The 20,482-nt window shown below is 49.8% G+C and overlaps 1 protein-coding gene across 2 annotated transcripts in view; it reads right to left on the bottom strand.

Moving 5' to 3' along the window:
* larp1 (La ribonucleoprotein 1, translational regulator) overlaps positions 1–15,792 on the bottom strand; it is a 31,362-nt gene extending 15,570 nt beyond the window's left edge. The window contains exons 1-15 of one of the 2 annotated variants that reach the window (XM_083565498.1): positions 15,250–15,792; positions 12,515–12,576; positions 12,290–12,355; positions 10,806–10,956; positions 10,279–10,416; positions 10,034–10,186; positions 9,705–9,864; positions 9,466–9,610; positions 5,219–5,387; positions 4,945–5,102; positions 2,210–2,563; positions 1,551–1,674; positions 1,244–1,449; positions 882–988; positions 538–695 (exon numbers count right to left, since the gene is read on the bottom strand). In XM_083565498.1, the coding sequence (XP_083421624.1) occupies positions 538–695; positions 882–988; positions 1,244–1,449; positions 1,551–1,674; positions 2,210–2,563; positions 4,945–5,102; positions 5,219–5,387; positions 9,466–9,610; positions 9,705–9,864; positions 10,034–10,186; positions 10,279–10,416; positions 10,806–10,956; positions 12,290–12,355; positions 12,515–12,576; positions 15,250–15,511 (2,413 nt within the window). In that variant the 5' untranslated portion in view covers positions 15,512–15,792. The remainder of the gene's footprint in view (positions 1–537; positions 696–881; positions 989–1,243; positions 1,450–1,550; positions 1,675–2,209; positions 2,564–4,944; positions 5,103–5,218; positions 5,388–9,465; positions 9,611–9,704; positions 9,865–10,033; positions 10,187–10,278; positions 10,417–10,805; positions 10,957–12,289; positions 12,356–12,514; positions 12,577–15,249) is intronic. The other variant, XM_083565497.1, reaches the window with a different exon arrangement.
* Positions 15,793–20,482: the final 4,690 nt, after the last annotated feature.

Raw genomic sequence — 20,482 nt, 5'->3', positions numbered from 1 at the left:
TACAGTTGAGACAGTGTCGTCTGTAATTGTGGTAGACGTGTTGTGTGTGTGTGTGTGTGTGTGTGTGTGTGTACCGTTGAGACAGTGTCGTCTGTATTTGTGGTAGACGTGTTGTGCGTGTGTGTGTGTGGATGTGTACAGTTGAGACAGTGTCGTCTGTAATTGTGGTAGACGTGTTGTGTGTGTGTGTGTGTGTACCGTTGAGACAGTGTCGTCTGTAATTGTGGTAGACGTGTTGTGTGTGTGTGTGTGTGTGTGTGTGTGTGTGTGTGTGTGTGTACCGTTGAGACAGCGTCGTCTGTATTTGTGGTAGACGTGTTGTGTGTGTGTGTGTGTACCGTTGAGACAGTGTCGTCTGTAATTGTGGTAGACGTGTTGTGTGTGTGTGTGTGTGTGTGTGTGTGTGTGTGTGTACCGTTGAGACAGTGTCGTCTGTAATTGTGGTAGACGTGTTGTGTGTGTGTGTGTGTGTACCGTTGAGACAGTGTCGTCTGTAATTGTGGTAGACGTGTTGTGTGTGTGTGTGTGTGTGTGTACCGTTGAGACAGCGTCGTCTGTATTTGTGGTAGACGTGTTGTGTGAAGCCGTTCTCCTTCAAGAGTTCGTGTGATGGATGCTGAAATTTTGGAAGAGATTGAGGAGTGCAGCCGATGTTCCCCAACGCTGCTGTGCCTTCAGATGGACTTGTGTTAGAGCTACACACACACACACACACACACACACACACACAGTGAACCTTTAAAGACTAAGAAATGCATTGTTTCTATAGCAACAGTGATAACAAAACATGAACATAACAGCTCATATTAATGACATTACACTTTACTAAAGTTCTGTTAGCAGTGTGTGTGTGTGTGTGTGTGTGCGTGTGTGCGCGTTACCTCACGGATGCAGTCCTTGATCGATGTTCTCGTGAGTCCATCACCCAACCCACGTGACACTCCATTGGTGGGTTCGAGCTGTGACGTGTCTTCCTTTTACGTGGTGTCTGAAAAACACGCACACAGTTTTGTTTCTAAACGAAACTTTCTTTTGCCTGATGACATCACAGCCATGTTGTGTAACGTTAGTACGAGTGATGACGTGTGTTATATTATATTATAGATTTATTCTGTAAATTCGGGTGTTTACCGCCTCCTGCACAAACCACTTTTTAATCATTTCTACAGCTCGACTGTTCGAGCACATGGTGTGTGTGTGTGTGTGTGTGTGTGTGTGTGTGTGTGTGTGTGTGTGTGTGTACCTTGGCGTCCACAGGCCGGCCATCCTTGATGACTGGGTAGAAGCGAGGTGTGTGTGTGTTGTGTTTGCAGCGGGGTGTGCGAGGTGTGTGAGGTGTGTGAGGTGCTCTGTATCCAGGCGAGTCGGGCACGGCAGTGGGGAGAGAGCGCGCCATCACAGAACGCTCCGGAGCTCCAAACAGTTTATTCGCCAGGTCATCTGTAGGAACTAGAAAACACCACGACTCTGTGAGGTCTAAAACACACACACACACACCCACACACACACACCACCCGATTATAGCAGAAAGCCGTAAGGACGTGACTCACTGTGTTGAGGGCGAGGCGGACAGGGTGGCACTTCCTGGTTGGGGTCGATTGGGGGTTCAGGGGTCAAACAGTCAAACTGCTCCCGGCTGATCAGGTGAACCTTCTTAAAGTTCTCCACTTCTTGCTGCGTACACACACACACACACACACACACAAAGTTAGCCCTGCATAGCTTTATACACACATTTACTGTTCATGTCCCAAATCACTACATTAGTGCACTAAACAAGAAACTAAAGCAACGGCTCTCGAACATTGACATTTACAATCCATAACAATTTATACTGAAAACCACAGAGATGCATGTCCATTTCACCTCCATCACTTCAACACACCCAAAAACAAAACTGTCCCCAAAGAGGGGGTGGAATTTATCTCTCTCTCTCTCACACACACACACACACACACACACACACAACAAAGCAAATAAACAGTCCTGACACATCCAGAACAGCAGCAATAAAGGCCTAAAGAGAGCTCGCGCGCACACACATTCTAGTCTACACGTGTCTGGATGATGTTCCAGTAATATGAAGCCTAAACAGTCACAAAGGGACTTGAACATGTTCTGGATGAAGCCGTAGTGTCACATGTTCTCTACAGGGTTCTGCAGGTTTCTAAAGCTCCATGCTGACCAGTAGCTTGATGGTGAGTATTACCTTGATGGTGGCGTACTCTGGCTCGTACGTGTCTTGCCACAGGTCCTGCTCGTAGTAGAACAGGCCGTCGTTGATGACCTTAACGAGCTCGTTAGTGAGTTTGGAGCGAGACACGTGGTTGCCGGTGCGGTCTCCCCCGGGGTGTTTACGCAGGTACGGCGGCGTCTGAGTCACAATCAGGATCTTGTTAACATCGTGATCATCGATCTCTCCGTCTGACTCGTCATCTGTCCACTCGGTGAAGGTGTTTCTTCTCCCGTCCATCGCCTCCATCTCCTCATCAAACAAGAAGTCCAGCTCCTCAGGCTCGTCCTGATCTCCTGCAGCAAGAACACTCCGAGGATCCTCCGACTTCTGGGCAACCACACACCAAGTGAGGGGCGATGGAGGGGGGACAGAGAGAGGGGTAGGGTCAGATGGTCCTGCAGGCTAAGAATTTACTAGTACGTGTGTGTGTGTGTGTGTGTGTGTGTGTGAGTGAGAGTAACTGTGTGTGTGTGTGTGAGTGAGAGTAACTGTGTGTGTGTGTGTGTGTGTGAGTGAGAGTAACTGTGTGTGTGTGTGTGTGTGTGAGTGAGAGTAACTGTGTGTGTGTGTGAGTGAGAGTAACTGTGTGTGTGTGTGTGTGAGTGAGAGTAACTGTGTGTGTGTGTGTGTGTGAGTGAGAGTAACTGTGTGTGTGTGTGAGTGAGAGTAACTGTGTGTGTGTGTGAGTGAGAGTAACTGTGTGTGTGTGTGAGTGAGAGTAACTGTGTGTGTGTGTGAGTGAGAGTAAGTTTGTGAGTGTATGTAAGGGGGTGAGTGTGTAAGTGAGAGTATGTTTGTGTATGCGAGTGATGGTGAGTTTGTGTATGTGAAAGTAATGGTGAGTGTGTGTGTGTGTATGTGAGAGTGATGGTGAGTGTATGTGTGTGTAAGTGAGAGTGAGTGAGTGAGTGTGTGTGTGTAAGTGAGAGTGAGTGAGTGTGTGTGTGTGTGTAAGTGAGAGTGAGTGAGTGTGTGTGTGTGTGTGTGTGTGTGTGTGTGTGTAAGTGAGAGTGAGTGTGTGTGTGTGTGTGTAAGTGAGAGTGAGTGTGTGTGTGTGTATGTGAGAGTGATGGTGAGTGTGTGTGTGTGTAAGTGAGTGTGTGTGTGTGTGTGTGTGTGTAAGTGAGAGTGAGTGTGTGTGTGTGTGTGTGTGTGTGTAAGTGAGAGTGAGTGTGTGTGTGTGTGTGTGTGTGTAAGTGAGAGTGAGTGTGTGTGTGTGTGTGTGTAAGTGAGAGTGAGTGTGTGTGTGTGTGTGTGTGTGTGTGTGTGTAAGTGAGAGTGAGTGTGTGTGTGTGTGTGTGTGTGTGTGTAAGTGAGAGTGAGTGAGTGAGTGTGTGTGTGTGTGTAAGTGAGAGTGAGTGAGTGAGTGTGTGTGTGTGTGTAAGTGAGAGTGAGTGAGTGAGTGTGTGTGTGTGTGTGTAAGTGAGAGTGAGTGAGTGAGTGTGTGTGTGTGTGTAAGTGAGAGTGAGTGAGTGAGTGTGTGTGTGTGTAAGTGAGAGTGAGTTTGTGTGTGTCAGACTGTGAGTGTGTGTGAGAGTGAGTTTGTGTATGCGAGTGATGGTGAGTTTGTGTATGTGAGAGTAATGGTGAGTTTGTGTGTGTGTGTGTGTGTGTGTGTGTGTGTGTAAGTGAGAGTGAGTGTGTGTGTGTGTGTGTAAGTGAGAGTGAGTGTGTGTGTGTGTGTGTAAGTGAGAGTGAGTGTGTGTGTGTGTAAGTGAGAGTGAGTGTGTGTGTGTGTAAGTGAGAGTGAGTGTGTGTGTGTGTAAGTGAGAGTGAGTGAGTGTGTGTGTGTGTGTGTGTGTGTAAGTGAGAGTGAGTGAGTGTGTGTGTGTGTGTGTGTGTGTGTGTGTGTGTGTAAGTGAGAGTGAGTGAGTGTGTGTGTGTGTGTGTGTGTGTGTGTGTAAGTGAGAGTGAGTGAGTGAGTGTGTGTGTGTGTGTAAGTGAGAGTGAGTGAGTGTGTGTGTGTGTGTGTGTAAGTGAGAGTGAGTGAGTGTGTGTGTGTGTGTGTGTAAGTGAGAGTGAGTGAGTGTGTGTGTGTGTGTGTAAGTGAGAGTGAGTGAGTGTGTGTGTGTGTAAGTGAGAGTGAGTGTGTGTGTGTGTGTGTAAGTGAGAGTGAGTGAGTGTGTGTGTGTGTGTGTGTAAGTGAGAGTGAGTGAGTGTGTGTGTGTGTAAGTGAGAGTGAGTGAGTGTGTGTGTAAGTGAGAGTGAGTTTGTGTATGTCAGACTGTGAGTGTGTGTGAGAGTGAGTTTGTGTATGCGAGTGATGGTGAGTTTGTGTATGTGAGAGTAATGGTGAGTTTGTGTGTGTGTGTGTGTGTGTGTGTAAGTGAGAGTGAGTGTGTGTGTGTGTAAGTGAGAGTGAGTGTGTGTGTGTGTAAGTGAGAGTGAGTGTGTGTGTGTGTGTAAGTGAGAGTGAGTGTGTGTGTGTGTGTAAGTGAGAGTGAGTGAGTGTGTGTGTAAGTGAGAGTGAGTGAGTGTGTGTGTAAGTGAGAGTGAGTGAGTGTGTGTGTAAGTGAGAGTGAGTTTGTGTATGCCAGACTGTGAGTGTGTGTGAGAGTGAGTTTGTGTATGCGAGAGTAATGGTGAGTTTGTGTGTGTGTGTGTGTGTGTGTGAGTGTGTATGTGAGAGTGATGGTGAATTTGTGTGAGTGATGGTGAGTTTGTGTGTAAGTGAGAGTGAGTTTGTGTGTGTGTGTGTGTGTGTGTACTTTGGGTCTGGCGGGGGAGGGGCGCGGACGTTTCTTCACTTCTATCCAGCACTCAGAGTCGAGGTCAGGGAGACTCGCTGATAAACCCTTTGGCATCGTCTTCAGGTTACACACTTCATCCTGCTTCTGCTCAGTTGCAGACAGAACACGGAACGATCCTGAACACACGCACGCGTGCACACACACACACACACACACACACACACAGCTAGCTACACAGACCTTTATCGAGTCATAACATTGAATCATAGATGTGTGTGAGTGTGTGTGTTACCTGTGTCTCCTGATTTGCGGGGGATGAACTCAGGACAGTTAATTAGTTGGGAAAAGTCGGTGTGTGTGTGTTCAGGAAACGCTAATCCTGGAAGAGGCCATTTCCCCGGTTCCTCTTTACACCTGATCTTCAGATCAATAATCTCTACCTCCTTACTGTCCTTTAGAGCCTGAAATCACACACACACACACACACACACACACACAGTAAAAAGTGCTAAACAAATAAAAAATAACTGAATTGAAGATATGATTTGTTTCCTGTTGTCAGTGGTGATGTGGATGTCAGTGGACGTCGGTGGACGTCGGTGGACGTCAGTGGTGACGTCGGTGGACGTCGGTGGACGTCAGTGGTGACGTCGGTGGACGTCGGTGGACGTCAGTGGTGACGTCGGTGGACGTCGGTGGACGTCAGTGGTGACGTCGGTGGACGTCGGTGGACGTCAGTGGTGACGTCGGTGGACGTCGGTGGACGTCGGTGGACGTCGGTGGACGTCGGTGGACGTCGGTGGACGTCGGTGGACGTCGGTGGACGTCGGTGGTGATGTGGACGTCGGTGGACGTCGGTGGTGATGTGGACGTCGGTGGACGTCGGTGGTGATGTGGACGTCGGTGGACGTCGGTGGTGATGTGGACGTCGGTGGACGTCGGTGGTGATGTGGACGTCGGTGGACGTCGGTGGTGATGTGGACGTCGGTGGACGTCGGTGGTGATGTGGACGTCGGTGGACGTCGGTGGTGATGTGGACGTCGGTGGACGTCGGTGGTGATGTGGACGTCGGTGGACGTCGGTGGTGATGTGGACGTCGGTGGACGTCGGTGGTGATGTGGACGTCGGTGGACGTCGGTGGTGACGTCGGTGGACGTCGGTGGTGACGTCGGTGGTGACGATGTGGATGTCGGTGGTGGTGACGATGTGGATGTCGGTGGTGGTGGCGATGTGGATGTCGGTGGTGGTGGCGATGTGGATGGCGATGTGGTTGTCGGTGGTGGCGATGTGGGTGTCGGTGGTGGCGATGTGGACGTCGGTGGTGGTGGCGATGTGGACGTCGGTGGCGATGTCGGTGGTGGCGGCGATGTGGACGTCGTGGACGTCGGCGGCGGCGGCGACGTGGACGTCGACGTGGACGTCGTCGGCGACGTCGGCGGTGACGTCGGCGTGGACGTCGGCGTGGACGTCGGCGTGGACGTCGACGTGGACGTCGGCGGTGGCGGCGACGTGGACGTCGGCGGTGACGTCGGCGGTGACGTCGGCGGTGGCGGCGGCGTGGACGTCGGCGGTGGCGGCGGCGTGGACGTCGGCGGTGGCGGCGGCGTGGACGTCGGCGGTGGCGGCGACGTGGACGTCGGCGGTGGCGGCGACGTGGACGTCGGCGGTGGCGGCGACGTGGACGTCGGCGGTGGCGGCGACGTGGACGTCGGCGTGGACGTCGGCGGTGGCGGCGGCGTGGACGTCGGCGGTGGCGGCGGCGGTGACGTCGGCTTGGACGTCGGCGGTGGCGGGGACGTGGACGTCGGCGGTGGCGGCGACGTGGACGTCGGCGTGGACGTCGGCGGTGGCGGCGGCGTGGACGTCGGCGGTGGCGGCGGCGTGGACGTCGGCGGTGGCGGCGGCGTGGACGTCGGCGGTGGCGGCGGCGTGGACGTCGGCGGTGGCGGCGGCGTGGACGTCGGCGGTGGCGGCGGCGTGGACGTCGGCGGTGACGTCGGCTTGGACGTCGGCGGTGGCGGGGACGTGGACGTCGGCGGTGGCGGCGACGTGGACGTCGGCGTGGACGTCGGCGGTGGCGGCGGCGTGGACGTCGGCGGTGGCGGCGGCGTGGACGTCGGCGGTGGCGGCGGCGTGGACGTCGGCGGTGGCGGCGACGTGGACGTCGGCGGTGGCGGCGACGTGGACGTCGGCGGTGGCGGCGACGTGGACGTCGGCGGTGGCGGCGACGTGGACGGCGATGTGGACGTCGGCGGTGACGTCGGTGGTGACGGCGATGTGGACGTCGGTGGTGACGTCGGTGGTGACGTCGTGGACGTCGGTGGTGACGTCGGTGGTGACGTCGGTGGTGACGTCGGTGGTGACGTCGGTGGTGGCGATGTGGACGTCGGTGGTGACGTCGGTGGTGGCGATGTGGACGTCGGTGGTGACGTCGGTGGTGGCGATGTGGACGTCGGTGGTGACGTCGGTGGTGGCGATGTGGACGTCGGTGGTGACGTCGGTGGTGGCGATGTGGACGTCGGTGGACGTCGGCGGCGATGTGGACGTCGGTGGACGTCGGTGGACGTCGGCGGCGATGTGGACGTCGGTGGACGTCGGCGGCGATGTGGACGTCGGTGGACGTCGGCGGCGATGTGGACGTCGGTGGACGTCGGCGGCGATGTGGACGTCGGCGGCGATGTGGATGTCAGTGGACGTCGGTGGCGATGTGGATGTCAGTGGACGTCGGTGGCGATGTGGATGTCAGTGGACGTCGGTGGCGATGTGGATGTCAGTGGACGTCGGTGGCGATGTGGATGTCAGTGGACGTCGGTGGCGATGTGGATGTCAGTGGACGTCGGTGGCGATGTGGATGTCAGTGGACGTCGGTGGCGATGTGGATGTCAGTGGACGTCGGTGGCGATGTGGATGTCAGTGGACGTCGGTGGCGATGTGGATGTCAGTGGACGTCGGTGGCGATGTGGATGTCAGTGGACGTCGGTGGCGATGTGGATGTCAGTGGACGTCGGTGGCGATGTGGATGTCAGTGGACGTCGGTGGCGATGTGGATGTCAGTGGACGTCGGTGGCGATGTGGATGTCAGTGGACGTCGGTGGCGATGTGGATGTCAGTGGACGTCGGTGGCTATGTGGATGTCAGTGGACGTCGGTGGCTATGTGGATGTCAGTGGACGTCGGTGGCGATGTGGATGTCAGTGGACGTCGGTGGCGATGTGGATGTCAGTGGACGTCGGTGGCGATGTGGATGTCAGTGGACGTCGGTGGCGATGTGGATGTCAGTGGACGTCGGTGGCGATGTGGATGTCAGTGGACGTCGGTGGCGATGTGGATGTCAGTGGACGTCGGTGGCGATGTGGATGTCAGTGGACGTCGGTGGCGATGTGGATGTCAGTGGACGTCGGTGGCGATGTGGATGTCAGTGGACGTCGGTGGCGATGTGGATGTCAGTGGACGTCGGTGGCGATGTGGATGTCAGTGGACGTCGGTGGCGATGTGGATGTCAGTGGACGTCGGTGGCGATGTGGATGTCAGTGGACGTCGGTGGCGATGTGGATGTCAGTGGACGTCGGTGGCGATGTGGATGTCAGTGGACGTCGGTGGCGATGTGGATGTCAGTGGACGTCGGTGGCGATGTGGATGTCAGTGGACGTCGGTGGCTATGTGGATGTCAGTGGACGTCGGTGGCTATGTGGATGTCAGTGGACGTCGGTGGCGATGTGGATGTCAGTGGACGTCGGTGGCGATGTGGATGTCAGTGGACGTCGGTGGCGATGTGGATGTCAGTGGACGTCGGTGGCGATGTGGATGTCAGTGGACGTCGGTGGCGATGTGGATGTCAGTGGACGTCGGTGGCGATGTGGATGTCAGTGGACGTCGGTGGCGATGTGGATGTCAGTGGACGTCGGTGGCGATGTGGATGTCAGTGGACGTCGGTGGCGATGTGGATGTCAGTGGACGTCGGTGGCGATGTGGATGTCAGTGGACGTCGGTGGCGATGTGGATGTCAGTGGACGTCGGTGGCGATGTGGATGTCAGTGGACGTCGGTGGCGATGTGGATGTCAGTGGACGTCGGTGGCGATGTGGATGTCAGTGGACGTCGGTGGCGATGTGGATGTCAGTGGACGTCGGTGGCGATGTGGATGTCAGTGGACGTCGGTGGCGATGTGGATGTCAGTGGACGTCGGTGGCGATGTGGATGTCAGTGGATGTCAGTGGTGATGTGGATGTCAGTGGTGATGTGGATGTCAGTGGTGATGTGGATGTCAGTGGTGATGTGGATGTCAGTGGATGTCAGTGGTGATGTGGATGTCAGTGGTGATGTGGATGTCAGTGGTGATGTGGATGTCAGTGGTGATGTGGATGTCAGTGGTGATGTGGATGTCAGTGGTGATGTGGATGTCAGTGGTGATGTGGATGTCAGTGGATGTCAGTGGTGATGTGGATGTCAGTGGTGATGTGGATGTCAGTGGTGATGTGGATGTCAGTGGATGTCAGTGGTGATGTGGATGTCAGTGGTGATGTGGATGTCAGTGGTGTTACCTCAGTGATGAGTTGGATGTCAGTGGTGAGTGCTTGAACACGGTGGAAGCTAGCGATCAGGGCTACAGGCAGGAAACCTTCTTCATCCATCTTCCTCCTGAGAAAAAAGTCTCGTTCCAAATTCCCCACACTGAAGTAGTACTCACTGCGCACACACAATTAAGTTATTACAGTTTTGTCAGTAAAAGTGATGGAATTCTAAATAGTAATAATCACCCCTCCCCCAAGCGTGTACTCACATCTGTCTCTTGATGTATTCTTTGAGCAGGTCCTGGTCCACACTGTACAGTTCAGCACTGCTCATGCTGTCATAGTAGTAAGTCACTGACTGAGCGTATTTTGGGTCGAATACGCCGTCCTTCCCCTCATACTTGTAGCCATACTGATAGTCATAATGACCTGCAGGACACACACACACACACACACACACACACACACACACACACACACACACACACACACACACACACACACACCCCATATTCTCACACTTGCTGCATTTATTAAATTATGTTAAACTAAAAATGCATACCAGTATTGTGTGTTTTATAAAAGCTCACACACACACCTCTTCCTCCCCGTCCACGTCCCCGTCCACGTCCCCGACCTCTTCCTCGTCCTCGAAACCCTCCTCTGAACGGGGCTCCCTCACTCTTCACACTCGAGACCTCATCATGATCGTCTCGGAACTGATCACGCTCATATTTCCCACTGTGCCAGTCTACACACACACACACACACCAGTGTTAATCACCGCACCTCCACAAACAAACTCAGACATCATCTGTTAAACCTCTGATGATCATGTCTCACCTCTGAGGTCATTCCTGTTGTTGTGGTGCATTCTGGGAGTTTCTCCCTGGCGTGCGTTGTTCCTGGAGGCTGAGCGCTCTCGTGGTCCCTCAGACTTTACCTCGATCATTAGAGGAACCCACTTATGTTTATTTCCTGCTTATAATAAAAAAGGGATAAATAATTGAGATTTCCACATTTTACCTCAAGAAGATAGAACATAACATGGACAAGATGCTTGCTGCAGAGCAGTCCAGGGAATGGAGTGGGATCTGATCCGATAACACTAAACCCTATCCCATAGACCACTGTTCAACAGGAACTAACAGGAGATCCACTTCACCAGACCTGTTTCACTTTACAGAGCTACTGCCCTGCAGTCAGAAGAACCTGCAGGCATCATCACCATGTAGCGCCACACACATCCTGCAGGTGGCAGTGCAGCTCCACAGCTACTCAAGCTGGTTAGTGATGTAACCCTGCACTTATCTCCACACACAAACACATACACGAAAGAAGGAACTCCTGACACTCCTGCTGCAACACACCTTTCTTCCTGTGAGCATTGTTCTTGTGAGAGTCCTCCTCTCCATTCTTCTCCTCTCCTGAATCATCTGATTTGGTCTTCTGGTTCTCTTTAGTCTCCTCATTGTCCCTTTTCTCTTTAGACTCCTTTTTTACTGAAGTCTTCTTGCAGCCCTGCACGCGCACGCGCACACACACACACACACACACACACACACACACACACACACACACACACACAGAGTATTGTATTACACACAGGTTGACCGTAATCAGTTTTACACTCCCAGATTAAATCATGGTCTTAGACTCTGGAGATCAGACTCTAAATATTAAAGTATAAAAGTAATAAAACCCTCAGGGGCTTCTTCTTTCAGCTTCTCCCATTAGGAGGCGCCACAGCAGATCCTCCGTCTCCATACCCTCCTGTCCTGTACATCTGCCTCTTTCAACCCAACTACCTGCATGTCTTCCCTTCACCTACATGCCCATTAAAGTCTGCCCCAATCACCAATCGTTCATTCCTACACCATCTACCACTTCATCTAATTCACTCCAGAATCTTTCTTTCTCCTCCATCTCACAGCCGACTTGTGGATCATAAACACTGATGACATTTATCATCATCCCTTCAACTTCCAGCTTCACGATCATCACCCTATCAGAAACTCTCTTCACCTCCACTACACTCTTACTGTACTCTTCCTTCAGAATCACCCCTACACCATTTCTCCTTTCATCCACACCATGATAGAACAGATTAAACCCACCTCCAATGTTCCTGCTCTTACTCCCTTTCCACTTGGTCTCCTGAACACACAACATCTCTACCTTTCTCCTCTCCATCATATCAGCTCCCTCTCTCCCTTTACCCGTCATAGTACCAACATTTAAAGTACCAACCCGAACCTCCACTTCTCCTCCACTCTCCTCCACTTCTCCTCCACTTCTCCTCCACTTCTCCTCCACTTCTCCTCCACTTCTCCTCCACTTCTCCTTTCCCTGCTGTCTCTGTAGATGTCTTGCTTCTCTCCTTCAGCCAGCAGTAGCACAATTTACACCGGTACCCTGTTGGATAATGATACCTGTGGTGCTCGTTGGTAACCCGGGTCTCGATGGATCCGCTATGAAATTCTGATTCCTGATCCGCATGTTTGATTTTGACACAGGTTTGAGTTTGGCCTCCTTCTGCACTAAAACTGCACTGACTTGTGTAACTCTAAGGGCTGTGTTCCTCGGGGGAGGTGCCGTTATAGTAAAATTATCAACTTCATTACACAGCATCACAGCAGGGCGTGTCTCAGTAAAGAGTGTGTGTGTGTGTGTGTGTCACGTGACAAAACTTACCACAATTCTCTCCTTTTTATATAATCCACATGTAAAATGTGTGTACATGCAGGTGTGTGTGTGTGTGTGTGTGTGTGTGTGTGTGTGTGTGTGTGTGTGTGATACACAGGACACAAAGTAAGAAGTGTGATACGTGTAACTATTTCTTGTGAACACTGACCTGCACTTCCTTGGTCGCAATCTCTCCAGGTGTCGGCCAGTTGGTCGCATCTCCAAAATCTCCAACCTTAAAAACACACACACACACACACACACACACACACACACACACACTCATTACCTACAAGCAAATGTCACAACATCCACAAGCTGCTCATACAACTCCTAATCTGGACAATCTTACTCATCACACAGCAATGAGTGTGTCTGTGTGTGTGTACACTACCTTTCCTCCTCTCCTGGGTCGGGGGTTTCCCGCTCTCACCACCTTTGCTGGTCCAGTTTGCTCTGAAAATACAAACAGCACTAATATTTACTGTCTCTGTCTCTCTCTTACACACACACACACACACACACACCATCGTGTTCACTCTGATCACTGCACACAGCTTTTACACACATCAGATATTAATAATTATGAATTCACCTAATCAGATAAAAACAATTTCACATGTGACCTTGCTGTGACCTTGTCCCTGAGCTGGTTATAGTGATTTTTTATATGGGATTAATACACACACACACACACACACACACACACACACACACACACACACACACAACCTCCACCACTTAACTGCATGTGTGATCACAGTGAATTCGGACTCCTCACATGGTTAAACTGGTGTCCTAATATCTACATTCTCTACATTGTGTGTGTAGTGCACGTGTCAAACACATTTCTCTCTAGAGTGGAGTGAACACGTGTCCCTCTGGGCTCAGTGTGTGTAGTGCGCAGGTGTGTGCACGTACATGTGTAGCATGCACCAGGTGTCCCTCATGGTTTAGTTCTCACACCTCTGCTGTTTTCGCTACTTAATAAAATCACTAATAACCTCACATTAATTTAGTGTAAGAGCATAATCCATCTCCACACACACACACACACACACACACCGAGAGAGAGAGAGATCAGTGAACAGCAGATCTGCCCAGCCCATACACACACAGATAAAGAGGTACAGGGCGGATGCTTTAACTGATCTATCTCTCTCTCTCTCTCTCTCTCTCTCTCTCTCTCTCTCTCTCTCTCTCTCTCTCTCTCTCACACTCACAGGTGGATCAGCTATAAGTGTAAAAGCAGAAAGGTGTCATTCTTACAGGTGGAAATACACTGTGTATGAACACTTTTCTCTCACACACACTAGAAGGAATGTAGTATGTCCCCCAGGCCCCACCCACATGCATGTAGATATCTGAAAGTGTTGCATGCATTTAATGCACCAAATCCTGTGCATTTCCAACCCCTCTGAGGTGGAGAACACACGTGTCAGTGTAGGCATGTTCCTGAAAGGTCACGTGTGTTATACGTGATCGGCGTGTGAAGGCCTAATGGCTCTGCTCAGGTCTTTACTCTGGTGTTTTGGTAGAGTTTCTCTCTCTCTGTGTGGAGGAGAGTCTGATCAGAGCAGGACTGATCACTGATTTAAACCTCACTGAAAACCCAGATGATCAGACCTCAGAGACACCACACCACACCACGTGGTCACTCCTTGGCCCCTGAGCGAGGCCCTTAACCCCAGAGCTGCTCAGTTCTCAGTATTAAGGAGAAATGTACGTTGTTCTGGATAAATGAATGTGCTAAATGCTTTAAATGTAGAGCTGCACTTCCACCTCATCAGTACAACACTGTTGAGTCTCTTATCCTCTCAGCATCAAGCAGAATGATTACACCAACCCCAGCTCACCGTGTACACCGGACCGGCACCGGACCGGCACCGGACCTCCACTGTGGCTGTGTTTATGATTAAATATATACAGAGTGAGGGGTGTGCATCAGAGTCTCAGCATCCAACAGTGTCAATTTAATCATCAATACACACACACAATCAGGTGACCATCAGTGACATGAAAGTGCTGTTGCCATGGAAACAATAACAGGCCGATTATGTTACTATAAACCTGCACCACTGTCAGAACAACTGTTAGAGAACTAATCAACACCTTCTGACCAATAAGAGCACAGGATTCTGTTACATCATCATGGGGTTTACACGCTTACACACGCGCACACACAAACACCAAAATCCCACATCAATGACTACATTCTTATTAATATCAGTGTGTGTGTGTGTGTGTGTGTGTGTGTGTGTGTGTGTGTGTGTGGCCAGATGTTTAACTGAGCAAAGATCAGTGCAGATTTCACAGATAAGTAAACACAAAAACACACTCACTTTCTCTCTCTCTCTCTCTCTCACACACACACACACACACACACTGTTAAAGTTGAAGTGTCATCATTCCTAAACGTGAGGATTTTTGCTCAGTCACGTGGTTGACTCTGTACAGGAGCAGTTTCTACGTTATAACACCACACACACGTGTACAAGAAATCTGTAACGCTAAACAATATAAACACACACGTCGGGCAAAGCTACACGCTAACCCGTTAGCATTGTGTGTGTGTAAACTGTCAGTTTATTACTGAAAATATCTACTATAAATTTCTCCTGTACGGAAACGCGGTGTGTGTGTGTGCGTGTGTGTGTGTGCGTGATCAGCGCGAGCGCCGTCACACAAACACGTGGAGTTCATCCGGGTATTTTTTTCCAACGGCTAATCGCCCTAAATAGATTCCGAGCTTTAACAAAATGTGGAGAATAAACAAATAAACAAACACACATTCATACACAGCAACTCTAACACACACAATGGGGACGTGGAAGTGTGTGGAATTAACAGAGTTAGCATGTGTTAGCGTTAGCAGGCCTGTCCGCCATTGTTACAGCACGAGACAGGCCACAGTTAGCATGAACTAGCATCAGCTAGCTAACAGCACCCATGCTGATAGAGCTCTCTATACGCGTGTGTGTGAGAGAGAGATTAGCTGTTAGCAGATTAAGCATGCTAGCGGAGCTGTGACAGCTGCTGAATGATCTTCCCCTCAGCATTATCAAACCCCGGCCCGTTGTGGTGTTTACCCCTGCCCATGCCCCTGCGCCAGGGTGTTGAGTGGCTCACCAGGTGCGCTCTGTCCGTTCACGGTCACCGAGTTCAGCTTCTTGGTCCAGGGGTTGACTTTGGGCGGAGGCGCCTCTTTGAAGTCCTTCTTCTCCACCAAGTTCTCCTTCTCCTGCAGGCTGTTCTCCTTCCCGGCCTGCTTGGGGCTCGTCTCCGGGGTGATGGGAGGTTGTAGGTCCTGCTGGAGGTCTTGCTGGTGCAGGGTCGGGCTGGTGGTGTTGGTGGTGGTGGTGTGCAGGAGTGTCTCCACCTGAGTGGCCATGTCTCCGTTCCTCCTTTTACCCGACGTGAATGTGCTCTCCAGATGGATCCTGAAAACGTTCCTCTGCTGTGTGTCCCTAAGCGCTGCTCCTCTGGTCTCGTAGCTCAGTAGCTCACAATGGCGGATTCTCCTTGAATCCTGGACCTGCGGTGCAGTGAGTTTGATCCGGACCGCGCGCTGCTCCTCTCGGCCTGCAGCTCCCTCACAGATCAGCACCACGCGACAGCCGCCCTGGAGCGCGCACGCAGCACCGCTGCACAAAATGTGAACGCGCACGCTACGTTACGTACGCCACGCCGCGCCATGACGTAATCGCGCTCCGGCTGTGGGCCTGAGGGTTTGGATCATCTGTCACTCAAACATAAACAGTACCACCATAAAGGCTGGAGTTTCTCCTCCTCATGCTGGATCAGGCCGGAACAGTGTTTGGAATCTCGGTTCTCAGAGAAACTGTAGGGTTTAGAGGGTTAGAGAAGAAGCACATTTTGGTAATTTCACTGCAGAGTTCCTGAATATAGTGTACTGTGTGTGTGTGTGTGTGTGTGTGTGTGTGTGTGTGTGTGTGTGTGTGTGTGTGTGTGTGTATTAGATCATCCTCATCTGAAGAGTTTTTACATTCAGAAGTTCTTGTGATGATCTGTCTTCAAAGCGGCACATTCAACAGAGACGGCCCTTTTGGCGGTTAATGAGAAACTACATGCTGCTCAATCAGCCAAGCTGTCATCTGTCATCTTCCTCCTCATCCTCCTCATCTGTCCTCTTCCTCCTCATCCTCCTCATCTGTCCTCTTCCTCCTCATCTGTCCTCTTCCTCCTCATCCTCCTCACCTGTCCTCTTCCTCCTCATCCTCCTCACCTGTCCTCTTCCTCCTCATCCTCCTCATCTGTCCTCTTCCTCCTCATCTGTCCTCTTCCTCCTCATCCTAATCGACCTTTCAGCAGCATTCGACACAGTCAACCATAAGACTCTCTTGTCCACACTCAGGAGCCTCAGTAGCATGGGACTGGTTTGCTTCCTACCTGGAAAGTCACGAATCAGAATCAGAATCAGGTTTATTGGTGTGTTGACAAACACAAGGAATTTGGTTCCAGCTGTAGTGACTCTTAAAGTACAGCCATAAATAACACTGTACATTCAGCTTGGACTCTACAAGACGATACAGACCATGTGAGACGATACAGACATGTAAGACAACACAGACATGTGAGACGATACAGACATGTGAGACAACACAGACATGTGAGACGATACAGACATGTGAGACAACACAGACATGTGAGACTATACAGACATGTAAGACAACACAGACATGTGAGACTATACAGACATGTAAGACAACACAGACATGTGAGACGATACAGACATGTGAGACGACACAGACCATGTGAGACGATACAGACATGTGAGACAACACAGACATGTGAGACGATACAGACATGTAAGACAACACAGACATGTGAGACGATACAGACATGTGAGACGATACAGACATGTGAGACAACACAGACATGTGAGACTATACAGACATGTAAGACAACACAGACATGTGAGACTATACAGACATGTAAGACAACACAGACATGTGAGACGATACAGACATGTGAGACGATACAGACATGTGAGACGACACAGACATGTGAGACGATACAGACATGTGAGATGACAGAAGACATGTGAGACGACACAGACATGTGAGACGACACAGACATGTGAGACGACAGAAGACGTGAGACGATACAGACATGTGAGACTATACAGACATGTGAGACGATACAGACGTGAGACGATACAGACGTGAGACGATACAGACAGTACGAGTATTAAACAGAGATACAGGTTATATGGCAGATCAGTGATGTATATAAAGTGTGTGAGTTCATGGTGGTGTAAATGACAGTTTTGTGCATCGTGATGAAAAGTGACTTTAGAACTTTGTACAATATACAGCAGTAACAGTGTGTAACATATAATAATAATAATAATAATAATGTGCTGAGTGACAGTTCTGAGTGCAGCACTTATAGATCTGAGCAGGGAATATGATTATGGTGAGCTGTTAATGAGGCTGATTGCTTGGGGAAAGAAACTGTTCCTGCATCTGGCAGTTTTGGTGAACAAAGTTCTGTAGGACCTGCCAGAAGAGAGGAGCTGAAAGATGTGTTCAGGGTGCAGAGGGTCAGTAGTGATTTCTCCTGCCCGGTTTCTGGTTCTTGTATGGTACTGGTCCTGAAAAGTGGGCAGAGGAGCACCAATGATTAATCTCATACCAGGTAACATGACTCTCTGTTCTTCCCTTCAGCCACTGCTCGCAATCTTTGGGTAACTATGGACCATCACCTGTCTTTCTCCTCACATGCTGATAATGTGGTTCGTTCTTGTCAATTTCTTCTCTACACAGCTGAAGGATTTGAACATTTCTCTCCACACAGGCTGCCCAGGTGCTTGTTTAGTCTCTAATCATTTGGAGACCGGACTACTGCAGCTCTCTGCTGGCAGGTCTTCCTCTAAACGCTGTTCATCCACTTCAAATGATCCAAAAAGCAGCTGCACGACTTGTGTTTAATCTGCCCAAGTTCTCCCACACCACCGCACTGCTGCTCCTTCACTGGCTTCCAGTAGCTGCACATATCAGATTCAAAACACTGATGTTTGCAATGGACCAGCACCATCTTACCTCAAAGACCTCATCACACCTCACACTGCACCACGCTGTCTGAGATCCTCCAGCACTGCTCCACTGGTTCCACCTTCTCTCATTGGAAGAGGTAAGTGTACTTCAAGGTTCTTCTCTGTTCTGGATGAACTTCCCCTAGATGTCCAAACAGCGGAGTCTTTAAGCGATGGGTGAAGACCTTCCTCTTCCACAAACACTTAAACTAACACTTTCTAAGTTCACTTTGATTTAAAAAAAGTAGTCTGATTTAGTTTAAGTGTGTAATCCAGTGTAGATTTATTTCATTATTAAGCCTCAAAGCTGCTGAATGCTGACGTGTAAATCAACCTACAGAAAATTCCACATCTCATTTACTCCCCAATTCTACTCAAGTTAGTATTCAGTGTGTGTGTGTGTGTGTGTGTGTGTGTGTGTGTGTACTTTGTACTTGTTTAAGCCTCTGCACATAGTCAGGTTTAGTGTTTATTTCTAAACGTTTGCACAGTGTAAAAATAAACACTTACACAACTACACAGCTACACAACATAACACTCACACAACTACACACTTACCCACCATAACACACACAACTACACACCATAACACTTACACACCTACACACCATAACACTCACACAGCTACACACCATTACACTCACACAACTACACACTTACACACCATAACACTCACACAACTACAGACCTACACACCATAACACTCACACAGCTACACACCATTACACTCACACAACTACACACTTACACACCATAACACTCACACAACTACAGACCTACACACCATAACACTCACACAGCTACACACCATTACACTCACACAACTACACACTTACACACCATAACACTCACACAACTACAGACCTACACACCATAACACTCACACAGCTACACACCATTACACTCACACAACTACACACTTACACACCATAACACTCACACAACTACACACCATTACACTCACACAACTACACACCTACACACCATAACACTCACACAGCTACACACCATTACACTCACACAACTACACACCTACACACCATAACACTCACACAGCTACACACCATTACACTCACACAACTACACACCATTACACTCACACAACTACACACCTACACACTATTACACTCACACAACTACACACTTACACACCATAACACTCACACAATACACACCTACACACCATAACACACAAATACATATCTACACACATACACACACACACACAGTACAGTGACTCTGATGTGAATTCTGCGCCCTCTGGCGGAGAGTTTTGGTGAAGCCGCGTCTCTACTGCAGCAGTGCGGCTTTTATTATTATTATTAATTGTTTATTATATTTAAGATTATAAAGTGATGTACAGTGAAATACAGCATCTGATCTCATCAGATAATTTTGTCACAAACACTGCTACAGAACACACACACACACACACACACACACACACACACACAGAGCAATAACTCAACATTCATTAGCATGGGCGTGGCCTGTTAAGTGGTTGCGGAGAGCTCCGCCCCCTTTTCTGCAGGTGACTGAGTTCATCCCGTTTAGTGTTTTTATCTTTCAGACAGTTTTAGAGTTTTTCTCTCCAGTTCAGACCAAAATCCGCTTCAGTTTAAAATTTAACTGTGACGACCAATCCGGATGCAGCATTTCAGTGCGTAATTTTTGTCTGGCCAATCAAATGTAAGAGGGGGTTCTAAGTTCCTCCCACTTCTCTGCGTTCAAGTTGACTTACTTGAAAAGCGCTACGTGAGAACACACACACACACACACCCTCAGACTGTAAGTGTATTATATTTATAATTATATTATACCTTTATTTTATATTAATACTTTTTTATACACCGATGTTTTTGTGAGTCTGGTTGTGATCTGCTCTGTAACTGTTCACTGTAGTGGTTTGTACTGGTGTTTAATGGTTAGTGTGATGATCTTCAGTGTTAAACTTTATCAGACTGGTTCTCTAATGGTTTCCATCACCTTTATTGAAGTAATTTAATGGGAATATTACACACTTAATAGTTTTGCAGTTACAGTATTTAGGAAATGCCCTTATTGAGAGAGTTACACCTGAGCGGGTGAGGGTTAGGGGCCTTGCTCAAGGGCCCAGCAGTGGCAGCCTGGTAGTGATAAGATTTGAAATTGTGATCTTCTGATTAGGAGTCCAACTGCAGTCAGACTCAGGCTTCAGGTTGCTGCAGACTTCTACAAAAGATGATGATTAGAGAAGTGCAGAGTTCAGCAGACATTTCACTGCTTTTTTCAGCTTATGATTTTAAACACAACACTCTTTCTTGT

The sequence above is a fragment of the Silurus aristotelis genome (assembly GCF_946808225.1).
Source record: "Silurus aristotelis genome assembly, chromosome: 16".
Lineage (NCBI taxonomy): Eukaryota > Metazoa > Chordata > Actinopteri > Siluriformes > Siluridae > Silurus > Silurus aristotelis.
Note: the sequence above shows the minus strand (reverse complement) of the source record. Positions and strands in the feature narration are given on the sequence as shown.